The 17,556-nt window shown below is 39.4% G+C and overlaps 4 protein-coding genes across 5 annotated transcripts; 1 reads left to right on the forward strand and 3 right to left on the reverse strand.

The window, feature by feature from the left end:
• On the forward strand, positions 677 to 3,613 carry LOC18775814. The gene is made up of 5 exons (XM_007209184.2): positions 677 to 1,629; positions 2,370 to 2,522; positions 2,772 to 2,861; positions 2,995 to 3,150; positions 3,234 to 3,613. The coding sequence occupies exons 1-5, from the start codon at positions 1,027 to 1,029 to the stop codon at positions 3,366 to 3,368; spliced, it is 1,137 nt and encodes a 378-aa protein (XP_007209246.1). The 5' UTR covers positions 677 to 1,026; the 3' UTR covers positions 3,369 to 3,613.
• Positions 4,276 to 8,620, reverse strand: LOC18776116. The gene is made up of 10 exons (XM_020564154.1): positions 7,813 to 8,620; positions 7,632 to 7,709; positions 7,084 to 7,387; positions 6,764 to 6,990; positions 6,155 to 6,257; positions 5,876 to 5,976; positions 5,608 to 5,773; positions 4,971 to 5,141; positions 4,768 to 4,868; positions 4,276 to 4,624 (listed from the first exon to the last, which is right to left on the reverse strand). The coding sequence occupies exons 1-10, from the start codon at positions 8,086 to 8,088 to the stop codon at positions 4,565 to 4,567; spliced, it is 1,587 nt and encodes a 528-aa protein (XP_020419743.1). The 5' UTR covers positions 8,089 to 8,620; the 3' UTR covers positions 4,276 to 4,564.
• On the reverse strand, positions 8,704 to 12,277 carry LOC18776795 (UDP-N-acetylglucosamine--N-acetylmuramyl-(pentapeptide) pyrophosphoryl-undecaprenol N-acetylglucosamine transferase). 2 transcript variants are annotated; one of them, XM_007209085.2, is made up of 5 exons: positions 11,873 to 12,275; positions 10,934 to 11,794; positions 10,420 to 10,528; positions 10,036 to 10,171; positions 8,704 to 9,228 (listed from the first exon to the last, which is right to left on the reverse strand). In XM_007209085.2, exons 1-5 carry the CDS (start codon positions 11,962 to 11,964, stop codon positions 9,104 to 9,106), a joined length of 1,323 nt encoding a protein of 440 aa, XP_007209147.1. In that variant the 5' UTR covers positions 11,965 to 12,275; the 3' UTR covers positions 8,704 to 9,103. The 2 variants fall into 2 exon arrangements, with proteins under 2 accessions (XP_007209147.1, XP_020419744.1); XM_020564155.1 differs by lacking the exon at positions 8,704 to 9,228 and having other exon boundaries at positions 10,036 to 10,113; positions 11,873 to 12,277.
• Positions 13,290 to 16,144, reverse strand: LOC18776021 (probable serine/threonine-protein kinase yakA). Its single transcript, XM_020564853.1, has 2 exons — positions 14,724 to 16,144; positions 13,290 to 14,411 (listed from the first exon to the last, which is right to left on the reverse strand). Exons 1-2 carry the CDS (start codon positions 15,905 to 15,907, stop codon positions 13,478 to 13,480), a joined length of 2,118 nt encoding a protein of 705 aa, XP_020420442.1. The 5' UTR covers positions 15,908 to 16,144; the 3' UTR covers positions 13,290 to 13,477.

A 17,556-nucleotide genomic window follows, 5' to 3' on the forward strand; every position in this document is an offset into this window, starting at 1 on the left:
AACTAAACAGAAAATTCAGTAGATTGCAGGGGCGAGTTTGGTAAATGCAGTGTTGCGTTTTTCATGTGATACGTAAGTTGAATAGACATCTGAGTCAATTTCCAGACTGAACATCCTCATTTACAGCACATATAATAAACAAATGAGAACTGAGGAGGGTGATATTAATATATGATTATTAGTCACCATGATTATGAACTGGATGCTTGACACTGAAAATTGAAAACATCCCTTCAAGCTCAAGCTTTCAGTCAAAGCTGGGCCTTCTCTCACATGATTGCAACTATTTTGGCCTTAAAGACTAAACTCTGTGCTACATGACAAGCCTGGATATTATTAAGAAAATATGTAATCCTTGGTGTAAAGTGAAGTGAAGGGATGAATTTTGACCTTGTGATTTCTCAGTGGGACCCTTTCAAATGCTGGCCACAGTAACCACGGATGTGACTGACATATGTGTAGAGACTACATTTTCTGCTGTGTCTGTCCCCAAGCCTCAAACCACTGCACAAGGAGACACAGATCCATTAAAATTCAAATACCATTTCGTCTTTCGTTTTGGGTTTCTATGCACAAACTGACCCGTTTTATTTTTGGGTTCTGATAAGTAAGCATCCGCAGCTGGCTCAAAAAGCAAAAGAAAAGAAAGCAAAAGTTGCAATTTACTGAGATTCCCAGAGCCTCTTTGTCTGCAGTGTTTGATGGCATTGGCATATACCCTCCTTACTCCAACAAGAAGACAAAGCATAACCCACCTAACCAACCCATAAAAAGAAGCACTTCCACGATTTAAAAAAACTCATCTCTCTCTAAACAAATCCAAATTATATATATATAAAAAACTGAAAAAGTAAAATCAAATATCTATTCTATATTCTCTCTCTCCACTAAAATAGTCTCCCCCTCTATCACCGTCTCTAAACTTCACTCAATTTCCTTGGCATTTCATTATTCTTTCTCTCCAAACCAAACCAAACCAAACCAAATCAAACCAAACCAATTACTTCGTTTTTCTCTCTAGGCACCATGCCTGTTGTCACGGAGAGCTCAACAACAGTGGCAGAGCACATCAAATGGAGAAGACCCAGAAGCCAATTCAGCCCACCCATTTCGGATACAGATCCAACTCCCTCCATTATCCAATCTACTCGATGCAAATCCACCATCTCCTCTCTCCTCCTCTCCAGCTTCACCACCAACACCAACGAAACCTTACCCACAAGCCTCAACAACAAGAAAAAGACAAACTTTTCCTCATCAACATTCAGAGGCTTGGGTTGTGCAGCCTCTGCCTCACAACAAGTCTCAGTTCCAGCAGTGATTCGGAACTCCGCTGATTGGCAAGGAAAGAAGGTAAAGAAGAAAAAACAAAAGAAGAATATCAACACCAAGAACAATACAAGCAATGACAAGAATGAATACAAGGATAAGACCCAGCACCAAGGAGCGGTTGATGGGCCTAGCTTTGGTTTAAATTCTGCAACTTGTATGGATTTTCAAGATGTCTGGTGCGGTCCTGGAATTGGGTTCTCAGCAGAAACTGCTGGTTCTGTGGATTGTGTTGTGGCTAGGAGGAATGTCTCTGGTAGAGGCAAGATTGATGGGGATAAACTGAGCAGCCACAGGGAGGTAAGTTTTGATTTTGCTATTAATATATTTGTTCTATGGCTGGGAATGCTTTGAATTTGTGCCATTTCTATGTTGCGCTTTAACTCGAATTTTTTAATTTTATCGGTGGGATTACTAGGTTTTTGGCAGTTTCTTTGTTATTGTGGAACATGGTTGAGGGTTTTGCGGCTATTTGGTGCTTGATGAGGATATGCTTCTTTTGATTGTTGGCTGAAGTTTATGTTTGTATCTGTCAACTTTGATGCATCAATTCAATACTAGGATTGTATTTAAGCCGAAAATCTTAAATTTACTGTTTTGTTTTGTGTTTCATGGGTCATGAATTTTCTCCTAATATTTCTAACTTTTGTGGGCCTTTTTAGTTTTCACTTCATTCGTTCCATAGTGGGTTTCAGTTTATTGGGTACTCAAAAGTTGCCTTGAATTATAGTTTTTGATTTTCTCACTAATAAGTGCACTTATTAATTTGCGTAGATACGACTCGTTATCTCCAAGTTTAGGACCCCACACGAAACAGGATATATATTAATTAGCTTTGTTAATCTTCTCAGCGTTGGTTAGGGTTGGAAATTCTATTATCTTCTCTGTTGAATGTACTAGTCTTTTTATTTATTTATAAAATTTCCTATTGAATATATGACACTGAAATAAGATATCAACATATTTTATCCGCTTGTATAATGTGCTCCACGTTGGGTTTGTTTTAATTAACCTACTTTGTTGATCAATTTTGTTTGCAGCGTCCTTGTTTAGCAAGGCGAACTGTGAGCCCAGAAACTGTCTCGTTTCTGGATTCTGAACCTGATTTTGTCACGAGCCGTCCTGAATCAGAGGTCTTTGGAGGTAGGTGTTATCGGCATGTTCGGCATCCATCCCCTGAAGGCCTTGCAGAGGTGCTTTTTACTCTTGCTCTTGCTCACTCTGTCTCTCACTTGATTTGGTTTGGTAATAAAAATTGTTTTAGTAAACACTATGCCACTGTTCAATATAAAAACTCTGCTTTCCTAGCTTTGGTGTGGCAAGCAATCTATTCAACTTGCAGCATTGATGTCTGAGGGATATTTCATTACATAAATGGAGTTTAGGAATTTTGTTAAATTTCAGATTTACAGTCGGTATGCTTGACGCTCTGTTGGTTGCAGATTATGCTGTTTCAAAGTAGTCTTCTAATGGGTGGAAGACTTGATCGATTTAGGGACTGGAGACTTGATGTTGATAACATGTCATATGAGGTAATTGTTCGCAAACCAATTCGATTTTTTTTCTTGAAATTTGAATATGTTCTTGGCTACCTAAAGTTGGTAATGCCTGCATTTCTTATCTACATGCTTTCATAGTTTTTGTTTTCTCATTTGCGGATAACAGGAGCTGCTCGAGTTAGGTGATAGAATTGGTCATGTGAGTACTGGATTAAAAGAACATGAAATAAGCTGCTGCCTTCGAAAAATTAAGCTTTCAATGTTGAGTGATCTGTCACCACATTCATTGGGGCAAGTTGATAGGAAATGCATCATTTGTCAAGTGAGTTTGTAACTTATTACTTTGAATTCTTCATCCCTTTTCAGATCTTTATTTTCTTATTTTGAAATTCTCAATGCTGATAGGAGGAGTATGAAGTAGCAGATGATCTGGGCAGCCTGCATTGTGGACATAACTTCCACTTACAATGTATAAAACAGTGGCTTGCACAAAAGAATACTTGCCCTTTTTGTAAGGTTGAAGCAATATCTAGATGCTAAGACTTGTGAACTCTTAGTATCCTTTCATTGCCTTTCTCCCTTGGTGTATAGATTTCATCTGCTTCAATACATGAGCAAGTATTCATTCTTTGGTTTGAAGGTTCAACTTTATTTGCTTATTTTGAAATCTTGAGCCTCTTTGTATTTTGGTGTTCAGTGTTATGGAATTGAATAGTGCCTATGAATTATAACTACAATCTCAAAAATGTTTCTTATAATTTACTTGTTATGTGGTTTTTCCTGCCTATGAATTTATAGATTGCTTGAAATGCAATATAATGGTGTTACCATACAGTGAACGCGTTGTTTGTTTATACGATTTGTGGGTGAAATATCAATGCAGTAAAGCCATATACCCCAAAAATGGAAATTGGAAATGGTTCTGCTGGTTTCAAACGGAAGTATGGCTCATGAATCATGATTTTAAGAAATTCATCGGGCTTACTTGCGGTGTCGAAGAATTCACTACTGCGTATTACGATTAAGGTTTTGGCATGCGGTGGAACTAAACTTGTTTTAGTAGCACAAATTATCCAGAATCTGTTACGCACATAAAATAATTAGTTTTCTGATGGAATGGGATGCTATGTTTCCTTCCTACTGTGTGGTTTGGAAAGAAGTTTATCTCGACACAAATCATTGTTTTTCCCAATACAAATGATAATATCAGTTTGTTTTTTGGGGTTTCGGAAAATTCCCAAGTCATCTGCAAAATTTTCCATCGATGAAAAGCAGCCTCAGGAAAGCTTGCTTGTAAGTTCTTTTTTTGAGAGAAGCTTGCTTATAAGTTCTCTTTGCCCTGTTCTGTACTCGTTTTGCTTTGAATAATTAATATCGCTTTTTTTCTCAAAAAAGAGTTCTCTTTGCCATAGGGAAGCATATTCTAATGGTAAAACTGCAAGCATTCTAAGAACTAACATCTACTCGTAACTTGCATCTTTCAACACCAACTTTTAAAGTTTCATTTTGGCTCTGTTCGTATACGGCATTTCCTTTACAACTATGTACATAACGAAACATGATATATAACATACTTGCACAAGCGAAGGCCTACCCCTCGCATGCCATGCACATCGGCCATGATTTTAATTTCTTTTTGGAGGTATCTTCATTTGGATGCCTTCTCTTTTGGAACAAAACAAAGCGCTTAAAGCTTCAGGACCTTCGGGTCACATACAGAATATAAGATGAAGAAATCAGGTCCTGTCATGGCGATTGAGAAATTCAATAATGAGTGGATACACTGTCTCTACTGCCTGCATTAAATATGGCACGTGAAAAAAAAGAAAAAGGAACAACCGTCAAGCAACACATCGATAATACAAAATTAATTAATCAAAATGGTGTAACTAGATTAGAAATCTATCTTCCAATGAATAAAGGGGCATATCACTCGTACCAAGCGACCTCCTACTAAATCGTAGTGGGCATAATGAGGACCACCGGCTTCTCCAAGAACTTTGAAAGTAACCAATTTCTCAGGAATGATCTTCACTGTTTCTGTCATGCCCATCGATGATATGGAGGGGGAAGAAAAGAGGAAATTAGTTTACATGATTGAGTCTATTAAAGACAGCAGGATCAAATGAATTAAAATTCTACCATAAATAGCTTCAAGAGGACATATTAGGTCTTGATCTCCTCCAAGGGCTAATATAGGGACATTGCTGTTGCATAGGTGATCCTTGTAAAAGAAAGTTCGACTCCTGTCACATAGACCACCCTCCTGGAAGGCTGTTGCTAGCTGCAAGAGAAGCTTAGTAGGCACGGTACCTGCAGAATATGATCACATGGACAATTACATGCTGGTCCAAAATTATAGAAATGCTGACAGTACAACATCATGGCAAAACAAGTCCAACGAGAGATTAATTAGTATTGTTGACATTAGCTAAAAAGAAAAATTCTAAACAGCTCATAGATTGGGCAGAAAGGAAAGACCATTGAACAAGTGAACATAAGTACAAGAAACCCAAGTGGTTTTCTGATAGGATCCACAAATTGCAGCTGCGCAGCTAGCTCACCCTGTTATTGGGTATATGGCAATTTGAGCCAATATAAGCCTACCTATTTTGCCATCAAAGTGTATACTGCCATGCTTAGCAGAGCTCGTGAAGGTTGTTTCTGATCATCCAATCATTAATATGAATGACCAATCAATTATAAGCATTTTTTACCAATGCAGTTCTGAATGCTCGGAAGCATATACTCAGCAATATGTCAGTGTATGTTGACTTACAAAAGTTGTTTAAAACAAGCTTTTCGTACAACTCTGGTTGCAAGTCTTGAGCAGAAATTTGAGGCTTCAACCAAGACAAAACATGAGTTCGAGTTGCAAGATGATGCACAGCAGCAACTAATGCGCCAAACGGAACAGGAACATTTAGAACCTGTGCAGGGTCTGCCTGAATACAACAGTAAGATAAAGTATCCTCATCATATTTTTGTTCCACAAGCATGCAGCTATCATAGTGAATGGTAAGAGATTCGTCTTTCATATAACTTGCCAGAGGTAAAAATAACTTAAGTGATGATCTTGACTGCGTGTAGTCAAGTGATGATCCCAAAGTAGCAACTGATGCCAACCCAGAATCTCGTCCTTGAAAAGCTAAAGAGAAAAGTAGTAATTTTAGTGTACAAGAAGGGACATTGTAATAATCTTTTAAACAATAATGAAAAGGAAAGTTCATTGATTGTTCCATGTGAGAAACATGCAAATGAAGTTAAAAAGTTGAAGACATGTTTTTTGGGCCTCAAGTTGGAGAAAGTTTAGCTTCGCAACTTACAGCACTTTGAGAGCATGGCATATAGCAAGATACCCCCCATCGAGTGACCAATAGCAAGGAGCTTGCCATCCTTTGGTTTGCATTGAGTTCTTATATACTCCATCTAAGATGACATAATTGAAATTTGAGATAACCACTCTATCAAAGTATTGAAATCTCTTGCAATCACACACACCCGCACATGCAAGCACGCACATGCCATCAGTGGTGCAAATTGTGATTCCTATTGAGAACACTAAATTTTTTCTAAATAATACATGATAAAATGTCAAGGATGAAGTCAAGTACATTAAGGCCATGTTTTGTGAGTAGTATTGGATTGGATTGGATAAGTCACTAAATCTAAGGTATATTGAAGGAAGAAATGAAGGTATGGGTGAATGACTTTCCATGTTGGGGGGATTAAGAGGGTTTAGTTATAAGATGTTGTTATCCTACCATTTTGTGGGGATTAAATGGGATAAGTTTTCTTCATGAGTAATCCATCTTCTACCTTCAACTTGGTCAAAAAAAATTTCATTTCTTTCTTAAATATGCTTTAAATATAGGGAGTATCCAATCCAATCAAATAATAGTCACCAAACATGGCCCAAAGGGATGTCACCTCACCGCAACAGGCAGATCCTCTTCCAAGTAGTGATCAAAGTCCCAGTCAAACTTTACAATTAGGTCAAGTTGTTTCTGGAAATCTTCTAACGTAGTAGAAAAGCGCTCTTGGAAGTCCACAAACCTTGTCGGAACTGCTCGTGGACCCTCTCCAATGATATTTGAAAGCCTTTGACTTAAATCCCTAATTTGGGTAGCAATGGAAGAGTTTTGACCTGCTTCTAACAAACCTGCAAAATCCCCAATTTGAATTAAAGCATACAAGATAAATGAGCAGACTTAAATTTAGTTGTTTGATCAAAATCATCACTTCCTTGACCAACCTTCATTTAGAAAGCCTGATAACCTCTCAGGTAAATGCGTAAAAGTCTCCATTGAGTTTGTCACTAATTGCAATTCATCAGATTTAGACACCATATTATATGTCCCATTCAGAGATATTTCAGAATTAGCAGAAGCACCGCTCTTTCTTTCGTGCTTAACTGAAGACCTTGTCTGCTTGGACATGGCATTGAGAGACTGCTTCACCTCCCCTAAGTCCATACCATATGTGCTCAACCCAGAACCTCTGACTTCCAGAATCCATGTATCATATCCTTGGGCAGACATGTAGCGTGCAAACGAGGACTAAAAGACAAACAGTTCCATGCATTACCATCAGTAGTCTTATATATCATATACGGTACCAACTGAGAAATGCTACTTTACATAAATGAAGTTTGTTATGTATGGCAATGACGAAACAGAGGCTTAGATTTCCCCGCAAAAGTCCTAACCTGTGGGTTTTCAATTTTCAATACTTCAAATTGCTTGTATATACATATGTTGCAGAGCAAAATAATGATGAAAAATGAATCTTTTAATATCACACCTCAGGAGAGAGATCGTATCCAATAGCATTTGTGGCAAGTCCTGACAATAGCAACAGCGGGTGATTCCTAGGCTCCGCCTGTATATCCATCAATCAATCAATCACCATTTTTACCCAAAAATTCACAAACTTACATCACCTACATACATATATACATATATACAGAGAGAGAGAGGAGGACCTTAGAAGAGGGAAGGTAGCGCCAGAGAGCGAGGCTCCATTCGGACTTGGGAACAGAGGCGTAGTGAAGCTCATCGGCCGTACAAATGGACAATCGCGGGTCCTTTCTCTTCTTCAAATCCAAAGCAACGCCGTTTGAGGCAGTCCGTCTCTGACGAGCATAGACCCGAGATAGTTCGGGTTTCGGGTCGGACCATGTAATTGGGCTAAAACACCAACGGTCACTACCAAGCGCGGTCAGGGAACGAATATCCGAATGCGGAGAGAGAAACGGCATTTGGCTGTCGTTTCTTTTCTTTTTTGAATTTCTGTTTGTTTTATGGGCTGGGGTTTGGTTTTGGGGACGCTCAAGCCACTTTAGCGGGAGAGATGGGAGAGGTGAAAATAGTTTTTGATTTTCTCACTAATATTAATTTGCGTAGATACGACCCCACACGAAACAGGTATATATTAATTAGCTGTGTTATCTTCTCAGCGTTGGTTAGGATTGGAAATTCCATGACAGTTGAGTCCGTAAGCATAAGAGGATCAGATCAGTTGACTATAACAGTGAGCCTATTTTCTTGCACTCAAGTTCGAATTTCTCTCTTCGTAAATTAGATTAATTTAGATGATCGCTTGAATAAAAATACAGTTCAGAAAAGAATTAAATATAACAAAGTTGCATAAAAACAAAGTAATAATTTTTCTTAGCAAGTTTAATTTATTAAATATGTAATTTAAATAGTATTTATTTGTTCGTATGGTATCATGCAAGAGTTTAAAAAGGACAACAAAGATAGCAGCACAAGGGATGCCAGGTCTGTTTGAGTCCATCATTCATGATGTGGGTGGGGTGTTTAATGTTGACTGTATTTGATACGAACCACTAAACCAACCAAGGAAGTCTAGTTAAGCAACTTCAACTACTTCTGTAATGTTTTTAAACTAGTTTTGCAAAGATTCGTCCAAATGAAGGAAGAACTCTGACAAAAAAACGTGTCAAAAAGAGGGCAATAATACAAACACGTTGCCTTTCTTTTATCTTCCCCACAAGCAAACATAAATTATGACAATAAAATGGAGTGCCTAACAACGCAAGGAAAACCTGACAAAACATTTATGTAAAGCTGAAAGTGAAAACTTTATGAACCTAGCCTTCCTACATTCATGGACACTCAACTTCTATGAAACGCTCAAGCTTCCGTTCATAACAAATTAACTAATCTTGGTGGACTGCAAATCTGAAATTGGAGGAACCACCTTTCGAGGCAGGTCTACCGGCAAGCATAGAATATAAACCAACTATAATTCTACTTCTCCTTTGATGTTGATAAGTTGACTAGAGAAAGTATGTGTTGTGCAATCTCTACAGAGGCACTGGAATTTGCAGTTTTCAGAGCCCTTTCAGACAACTCTGCCATTTTACTCTCATCCCCTAAAAAATAAAATTGATTAAGAATATTGAACTTTTGAAGTAAAAAAGAATCCTCACTCTCCATAATAAAATGACATTACTCATCAATAACAAATTAAATCCATAATTTCTTGTAGACTTTCGCTACCATTGGTAAAATTCATGCATCTTAGCTGAGACATATACAACCTAGTTAAAACAGTTCAAATTGCTCTAAGTTCCATTGCATCAAATAAAATACAGAGACTGTATGTTTATACCAAGATTTCAAGTGACTAGAGGGGCAACCCATTCAGTTGACTTACCTATTCTCTTCTTTCCTCCTATGTCTCATTTCTTTGATTTTGAATGCAGATGTTATATTTCAATCAAGAGTGACATCAAGTAGAGCAAGAGTATTAGAGACATATGCAAAGTGTCATCCCAGCATGTCTTTACAATTTTACAGTAGGAAGTGTTTCTAATCCTCAATAGGAAAAACTTTAAGTTTACATGGTTCATTGAATCACTCAAGGTCAAGCAAGCAGTCTCTTATCAGTTATTGTACATAGCTTACATGATATTTGCAACAAACAAAAAAGAAAAAAGAAAATGATTACAACACGAGAAGGTCTGCTATCGTAATAATCATGATGAACTCGTCCACAAGTTAGGTTAAAAAGAAATCTGTATGAAATGGATCCTAATAGATCTCCAAAGGCTCACGTTTTCAGGATTCTATGTTGTTTTTACTATCAGTATGACAATGAAAACCATAAGATCCCCGTTTTCCACACCAACAGAAACCACACCAAAAAGAACCCACTGTAGGCAAGAGAATAAACATACCTAAAATCTCTTCAATTGCACTTCCAAGGGTTGTTGAATCAAGTTCATCTTCAGTTATAACGCTTGCACCTGCTAAGTCTGCCATTAAAGAAGCATTTTTGAATTGATGACCTTCGGCAACATTAGGTGATGGTATCTACAAAGTCAAAAGGTGATTACGAATTTTTCTCCCCTTAAGCAATACAATCAACATTATTATGGATATTAGGAACATGATCAAATTTGGTCAGAAATATTGGTTTCATATGCATGGCAATCTCATATAACATGAAAAAAGGAAGAAACAATGACCGTTAATTTGGTCATTTAGGTCAGAAATCAAGCAAATCAAACAATAAAGCTCATGCCATATGTTTTAAGATAGAAAAAAAAATCAGAAAGTACCAGAATGGAAGGCTTCCCAGTTGCCAAAATCTCATAGCAAGTCATTGCACCAGCTCTAGATACAACAAGGTCTGCAGCTGCATATGCCGTATCCATCGAATGCATGAACCTTCAACATCAATATACAGAGTTACATCAGCTTCAAGGAAGATATGGACAAATACACTATGACCAAAAATGGAAGATATAATAAACTGAGTCCACTATTGGAGTTGAACCCTATCAGGATGATGAGAAAGTTATTACCTTGGATTCTTGAATATGAATGTCACATAAACTAAGCATCATTAGCTATAACATTTTCTTAAGTTCAGTATGAAACCCTTCTGTAGGAAATTCTTTCCCACTCCTTCCAAACTTCAAAGTCTATTTTTTTGCTTCTGAAATATGTACAATATTCTAAGCCTTTCACGGTAATCCCCTTTGAATTACACCGAAAATGGATACAAAAGTTGGGCATTACAAGTTTTTAACTTTTACTTAGAAGATTAGAACAGAATAGCAGAGCACTTACGGTGTCAAAAGCAAATGTGGATGATTCTTAACAAGACTTTCCATCTCATTATGGGCCTCCACCCCAGTTTGCCATATAATAAACAAGTTCTCATTCTCCAACAGCATCTGATAATATAAATTCAGCACAGCAATGTTAATAGCATTAGCACCCAAAGACCCTCCAAGAACCAAAAGAACCTTAGCCTTCTCCAACTCCCCAATCTCACAGGAGCTTGGAAAAAAACGCCCCCTTGCCACCGCCTTCGACACTTGCTTTTTCAAAGACAACCTCACCGGATTGCCACAAACCACGCACTTGGTCTTACCTCTTGGGAAGCAATCAATGGTGGAATCGAAAGCCACAAACACAGCATCAGCTAAAATTGAGAGAACCCAATTGGCTATCCCTGGAACGGCGTTCTGTTCTTGGATTACAAGCTTGGCGCCTTTCAGCTTGGCCGCCAAGCCTATAGCGAAGGATACATACCCACCAGTACCAAAAACGATATGGGGCTCAAAATCACGCAATTTTGAGTAACTGTGGATGATGGACCTGATCAAATTATACGGGAGGAAAATGTTCTTAGGAGAGAGGAGTGGGCGGTGTAATTTGGTGGTGGGTACGGTGTCGAAGTCGTAGCCGGCGGAGGGTATTGCGGTACTTTCCATGCTATTGGGTGAGCCTAAAAAGAGGATTTGGGTGGTGGGTTTGGTGTTCTTGAGCTCATCGGCTATGGCAACAGCAGGGTATATGTGGCCGCCGGTGCCTCCTGCGCCGAAGACCACACGGAGGTTGTCGACGGCGGCGTTTTGGGTTGTGAGAGTTTGGTCATTGGATTGCTTTAGGGACAGACAGAAGGTGATCTTCAACTTCAAGGTCCTGCAATGGAAAAACAGAGTTAGTTTGTGTAAGTGAGAGAGGGAGAGAGAGAGAGAGAAGTGAAGGCGCTTGAGTTACCTGGGTTTTGTTGAGGGCGTGTTGGGGAGTAGAAAAGTTGGGAGCTTGGGGGAGAGAGAGAGGTTAGAGAAGGTGGTGGCGGTGGCGGCCATTAAAGGTGAGGTCTTTGAAGGTTTGGGGAGTGCATTGGCAAAGAATTTATCAAGAATGGTGGTGCGGGTTGCAGAGAGTTGAGAGTGGTCTGGGTCCTCTGAGACCGATACTGAAAGGCATTGAGATTGATTTGAGTGGGTTTAAAAGGCAAATGCAAATGGGGCTGACTGACTGAGATTGAGCTTCACTGCACGTTATGCACTCGACTCGACTCGACTCGAGTGAAACAACACCACCACACCGGTGGCGACTTTTATTGGTTTAGAGCTTGCTGATTGGATTAAGGATTATTTTATCTGATTGTCATTTTCGTGGAACACTACCATGGCACTATATACCTTCTTACAATGCAGCGATGTGTGGTAGCTTGTCCGGTCAAGGAAAAAGAGTCAATAGGGAGAAAGATTTAAAAAATAAATCAAATTTGCTGCTTGAATTTGTTCTTCTTTTTTTTGGGTGAGTATTCATGGTTATTAATTATTAATAAATAAGAAATTCAGTGCCAGAAAACGGAAAACTATCCCTCCCTTCTCCCATACCATACCATCTACAGAACGTGCAAATAAAAATAATGGAGGTTTGTGACCTTTCCACATTATCATGTACAGCTAAGCAAGCATAGTACTAGTAGCATGCATATTATTACTTTTGGTATCCATGTCGTATACATTATATTATCAAATAGTGACCTTACATGATCAAATTAAACTTCAGTTATATTGGTTGGTACTGACTTTACGGACATTGAGCTAGCTCTGTCTGCATCTGGTTTTTTAGTAAAGGAGGTTAAGAATCTCAATATTGGACTGGACATGCATCATGCATCATGCATGTTGATAGATTCCACAAGATGCTTATAAAATATCTGAAGGTTTATGTTCTTTACGATGCCAGCCCCAGCATTACAACCTGCTTGCGTTAGTCCTGCAGCCAGAGAAGGGCAAGATCAAGAAACGTTTTGCTAATATATAAAATTGCATGGCCAGACCCAGATGTATCATATATATGCCAAAGATTTGTAGATATCTGGCGTCCATGCCGGAGACCACGTGACTCGATCCACCACTTCTATATATCTACCTGTTCTGTTCTGCATCCAATAGCAGCTGTTTAGATTCTATTTCTTTCAATTACAAAGAAAGCCCCAAAAGTGACCATCTTTTTTGCCAATTGCCAATTGCAAGGGCAGTTAACATGGCACGTTTTAGGAAATACCTAGTGAAATCAGTAGAGCGAAGTGCTTTCTACAAGTAGTCACTAACATGAATCTCATTTTCCCACAGCTATATACATATCTTTATTCAATATGACTGACACAGATTCATACAAAATAAGGCAGAACTTCTAATCCATGAACCATAAAGAAGACAGAAGAAGAAAATATATTCCCTTATTATAAAATCCTATGCATCGAAGCAATGTCTATAATATAACCATCAATTAAAGAAGAGAACACTAATATGAAATTTAAAACTTCCAACTTTATACCACCAAAATGTTTTTTTGTCTTGCCTAGTGACTTATGGTTGTGTGGTTTTGATCTGCTGCTGAGTATGTAGGTAGCTGCTGTTTCGAATCATCTGATAATGCTACAGCTGCTGCTGCCGCTGCTGGAGTCATACTTTGATATTGAGGAGGCAATGGGGCAGGTGGATGCTGGGTGTAGAACACTTGTTCATGTGAAGGATTTGCATATTCATAAGCATAACTAGCGGTTGCAGAGGACGGTACAGCAATGGACTGAGAAGGATGATGATGCATTTGGGAGAAACCCACATATTGCTGCTGATATTGGTTAGAAGGAACTTGGACTAATGACGGAGTTTGTGGAACAATCGTTTTATAAACGCTTGCAGACATTTCAGGCATAGTAGGTGAAGTTGTCTTTGTGGGATAAATGGGTGGAATACTATCCTTGTAAACAGCGGAGGCAGGATTTTGGGATGTTAAGCGGCTTGAGGCCACAGCAGTGGTATCAGCCATGTTAGGTTGCAAAGGCATGTTGTATGGTTGTGACTGGCCAACAGGCATCAAATAGACTGGATACTGCTGATGATCAAGCTGGTGATGAAGCTGTTGCTGTGGTGGTGGAGCATACATCGTGTAGTAAGATTGCATTGGCGCTTGACCTGTGGCAGGGTGGTGCATATAATGAGTGTTGGCATGGACAAATTGTTGTTGTTGCTGCTGCTGCTGTTGTTGTTGCTGCTGCTGCTGCTGCTGTTGTTGTTGTTGTTGCTGCTGCTGTTGTTGATCAGATTGTGGAGGCATGGTGTACCCTGAATCCTGAACTTGTTGAACTTGGCTTTGGGAACCCAGATCGGAAGCATCGCTGTTTGTATTTGGACTAACAGGACCTCTGGTGTTTTCCCTAGATGCAACTTGGATCTGCTCTTGGTAGTACATTGGTTTGGAGAGCGAGTTTGCAGATGCAATACTACTATCACTGGACAATTGGGACAAACCATATAACCATTTACCCAACTATTATTTCCAAACTCTAAAAACAAAAATTAGAAAACTGGTTGGCTCCTAACTTTTCTCTGTTAAAGTAAAATCTCTCATCAACCCCTACACCTAAAAGTAGAGAAGCACATCTCTTCATACTCATTGAACAAAAGTAGCAAGATTAAATTGGCCTGTTTCAGCTTAAGAATACATAGAATCCATCTCTGTGTGTGCCACGGCATTTACTTTGAAATAGAAGCTATTATCTTTACCTAAAACAAATATCTGATAAAAAGAGAGAAGTACGTACCTTGCAACTGAATCGGGTGAAGGCAAACTATAACCTCCTCCACCACCACCAGCAGCCTTATTAACTTGCAAAGGCTGCAAAGGTAATGGCAGAGGAGGCTTACGAAACCCAACTGGCACACTCTGATCCGACGATCTCTCATCATCTGATGAGATGACCCTGTTCACATTTTCTCCAGAAAAAGGCATAGCATTCATCATCTGAGTACCAGATGGCGGCAAAGCCCCAGAATTAGCAGCCAATGATGGTGCAGCAGCAGCAAAACCAGTACTCATTTGAGCAAACTGTTCCTCTATCCCAATAGCCTTGTGACCATTCTGCATCACTCTAGCCCCATTGTCATCCATACGAACCCGAATCGAAGGCAAATTAGACAAGCAAGGCGATGAAGTAGACGACCCAAAAGACGAACTACTATTCTCCACAAAGGGTGACTCTTGATTGATCGAATGCACATCATGTACTACATTATTAACATTCTTCATCACATCATTAATACCCTGTTTGTTGTTGTCACCAAAGAAGTCACCTTGAGCCTCCAAATCGTTACAAGAATTCTCACTCCCAGTCAACAAGCAATCCATGGTGGCCGAGTCCGAGAGATTTCTGGGAATAAGACCCGACCCATTAAGCGCATCGACGAACCAAGACTCGGACTTTGCATCATCAAGCAAAGCCCCCATGGACGCAGCAGTTTCAGGCTTGGCAAAGAAGAGAAACAATCGGAGCCGCGAAGGCTTCAAAGGAGAGGTGGAAGCCGTGCGGTCGTATTCTTCGATCATGTTGTCGAGATCTTCGTCGGTGGTGACTGAGATGAGTGAGTCAAGGTCTTCGCTTGGTAGCTGGTACTTGAGAGAGAAAGGCCGGCCATGGAGGAGGGTCCGGGAGAGGCGGGAGCAGAGGTCGGAGAGTGAGGAGCTGCGTTCGGTTAGTACAATGCGGGTTTCGCCGCCGACGTAGCAGAGCGACTTGTCGTGCGGGCGGGGGATGATGTGGCCGCCATAGCTGCACATGAGGCGAAGCTTGGCGCCTGGGATTTGGGGGAGAGGCTCATCCCATGCGTCGACATTTCGAGACCTTGGGGACGAGTCAACTGAGTCAGGGTAGTTGGGTTGCATGCTGGTGGCTGCCATGGCTGTGGTGGTGATTGTGGTGGGAAGAGGTGGGAGAGGTGGTGGATCCATTGCTGCTTACTGCCTGTGGTCTTCTATGGCAGTGCTATGTGTAATGGAGAGAGAGAGAGAGAGAGAGAGAGAGAGAGAGAGAGAGATTTTGGGTTAAATATGCAAATGGAAGTTTTGAGGGATTTTGTTCTGCTTTGAAAGTATTTTGACTTGAGATTGAAAAGGCAGAGAGAGTTTGTGCTTCTATTCTATGCCTATCTATGACTGCTTCTCTGTCTATTTTATTCACCCCCGATCTCTTGAACAACATGGGTCCAAGAGACTGTGGTCACTCACAATTAGATGTAACATTCAAGAATTCATTAAATCTCTTAAACTTTTGTAGTTCAGGAGATTGAGACTGCTATTTTATTTTCACACCTTTGAGTATTTGATTCAATGAGAATAGAACAGCTTCCAATTTTAAGCTTGATTAGGGTACATGCATCAATGGATTATGGATGAGTAGATGACAGGTGTCATGTAATTAATCTTCATAGACTAATTTGTCCCATGGACACACACTGTTTTACTTTTTCATTGCCAATCCAATAAAAGAAAATTTTCAAAGAAAAATGGACCTTTAATTATGCATCACTCACGGGATTAATCTATGCAAATAGGTTTTTATCTGTGTAAGAGAAGTCAAATTTAAATTAGATGAGCTCCAATTCCAAAACAAAAAACAAGAGAAAAAGAAAAACCACCTGTATATGCCGCTGCTATATGCATACGTGGTGAGAGTGGGATTCTTGACGCGTCGCCCATGCACTGACGCACATGAACTTTACAGAGAATTGGACCAATCTCACATGGACATCCATAGGAACTTGTGCGTGTTCTTCTAAGTTATAACGCTGTGAAAATGGATCTACAATTCTTTTTTTGGTTTTGATGGTGCATGCATGATGATGAAAGCAAGCCCTCTCACTTTAAAATGATTTGCCCTTTTGCTTCTCCTTCAGATACGAGGGGGCTGTAACGCAATAACAGAACACAAGAGAGCAAATATAGGAGAACAATGTGCTGTGGTCTGTAGTGTGGTGTGGTGTGGACAATATTAAATCTGAATGATTTATAACAACAGAAAATATGAAACAAAATTTGATAGATCTCTCTGTTTATAGATCACTAGCTAGATTCACTTTGAGTAGTAATAATATTCTTGAATTGGTCATTTTGTCCTTTACACATCCATCCCCTCTGCTAATATGAAAAATTGCTTTCAGCAGTGGCCATTGTCCAATGTCTGTATTATGCATCCATGTGTTGGGTTACAGAACCAGAGGCCCTTTCCAGTGTACATTTACTGTCAAAACTTTATATTATAATGTTTTAAGCAAATCTAGTACAAGAATGTGAGTTGAGTTTGCCTAAGGATTTTATGTTGCTCCAGCCTCAATCTCTCTCTCTCTCTCTCTCTCTCTCTCTCTCTATATATATATATATATATAATGCCTCTTCATGGTACTTGAATTGAAAGAATAGATTACTGTATACAAGCTGGACATGAGTTGGGTTACAAGCAAGTAATGGTGAGACATATGGATGACCTGATCAACTTGATGGTTTTGGAATTTGATTAATCTCAGGCATCTCCCAAGAAGAACAAATAATTAAAATAAATCTTCCATGCAAAACTAACATACATAAACAATACATTTGCCATT

The sequence above is a fragment of the Prunus persica genome, chromosome G5, assembly GCF_000346465.2.
Source record: "Prunus persica cultivar Lovell chromosome G5, Prunus_persica_NCBIv2, whole genome shotgun sequence".
In the NCBI taxonomy this organism is placed as follows: domain Eukaryota; kingdom Viridiplantae; phylum Streptophyta; class Magnoliopsida; order Rosales; family Rosaceae; genus Prunus; species Prunus persica.

Bases quoted from the DNA above. Each gene is read 5' to 3' on its own strand.
- LOC18775814 (XM_007209184.2), top strand. From the start codon at position 1,027: ATGCCTGTTGTCACGGAGAGCTCAACAACAGTGGCAGAGCACATCAAA. The intron at 2,523-2,771 runs GTGCTTTTTACT...TGTTGGTTGCAG, and splicing joins CCCCTGAAGGCCTTGCAGAG to ATTATGCTGTTTCAAAGTAG. The intron at 3,151-3,233 runs GTGAGTTTGTAA...CAATGCTGATAG, and splicing joins GGAAATGCATCATTTGTCAA to GAGGAGTATGAAGTAGCAGA.
- LOC18776116 (XM_020564154.1), bottom strand. From the start codon at position 8,088: ATGCCGTTTCTCTCTCCGCATTCGGATATTCGTTCCCTGACCGCGCTT. The intron at 7,388-7,631 runs GTGTGATATTAA...TTTGTCTTTTAG, and splicing joins GATACGATCTCTCTCCTGAG to TCCTCGTTTGCACGCTACAT. The intron at 4,869-4,970 runs GTAGAATTTTAA...TGGGCATGACAG, and splicing joins TCCTCTTGAAGCTATTTATG to AAACAGTGAAGATCATTCCT.
- LOC18776795 (XM_007209085.2), bottom strand. From the start codon at position 11,964: ATGGCCGCCACCGCCACCACCTTCTCTAACCTCTCTCTCTCCCCCAAG. The intron at 11,795-11,872 runs GTAACTCAAGCG...TTTCCATTGCAG, and splicing joins ACGCCCTCAACAAAACCCAG to GACCTTGAAGTTGAAGATCA. The intron at 10,529-10,933 runs GTAAGTGCTCTG...TTGATGTTGAAG, and splicing joins CCACATTTGCTTTTGACACC to GTTCATGCATTCGATGGATA.
- LOC18776021 (XM_020564853.1), bottom strand. From the start codon at position 15,907: ATGGATCCACCACCTCTCCCACCTCTTCCCACCACAATCACCACCACA. The intron at 14,412-14,723 runs GTACGTACTTCT...CCAATTGTCCAG, and splicing joins TCACCCGATTCAGTTGCAAG to TGATAGTAGTATTGCATCTG.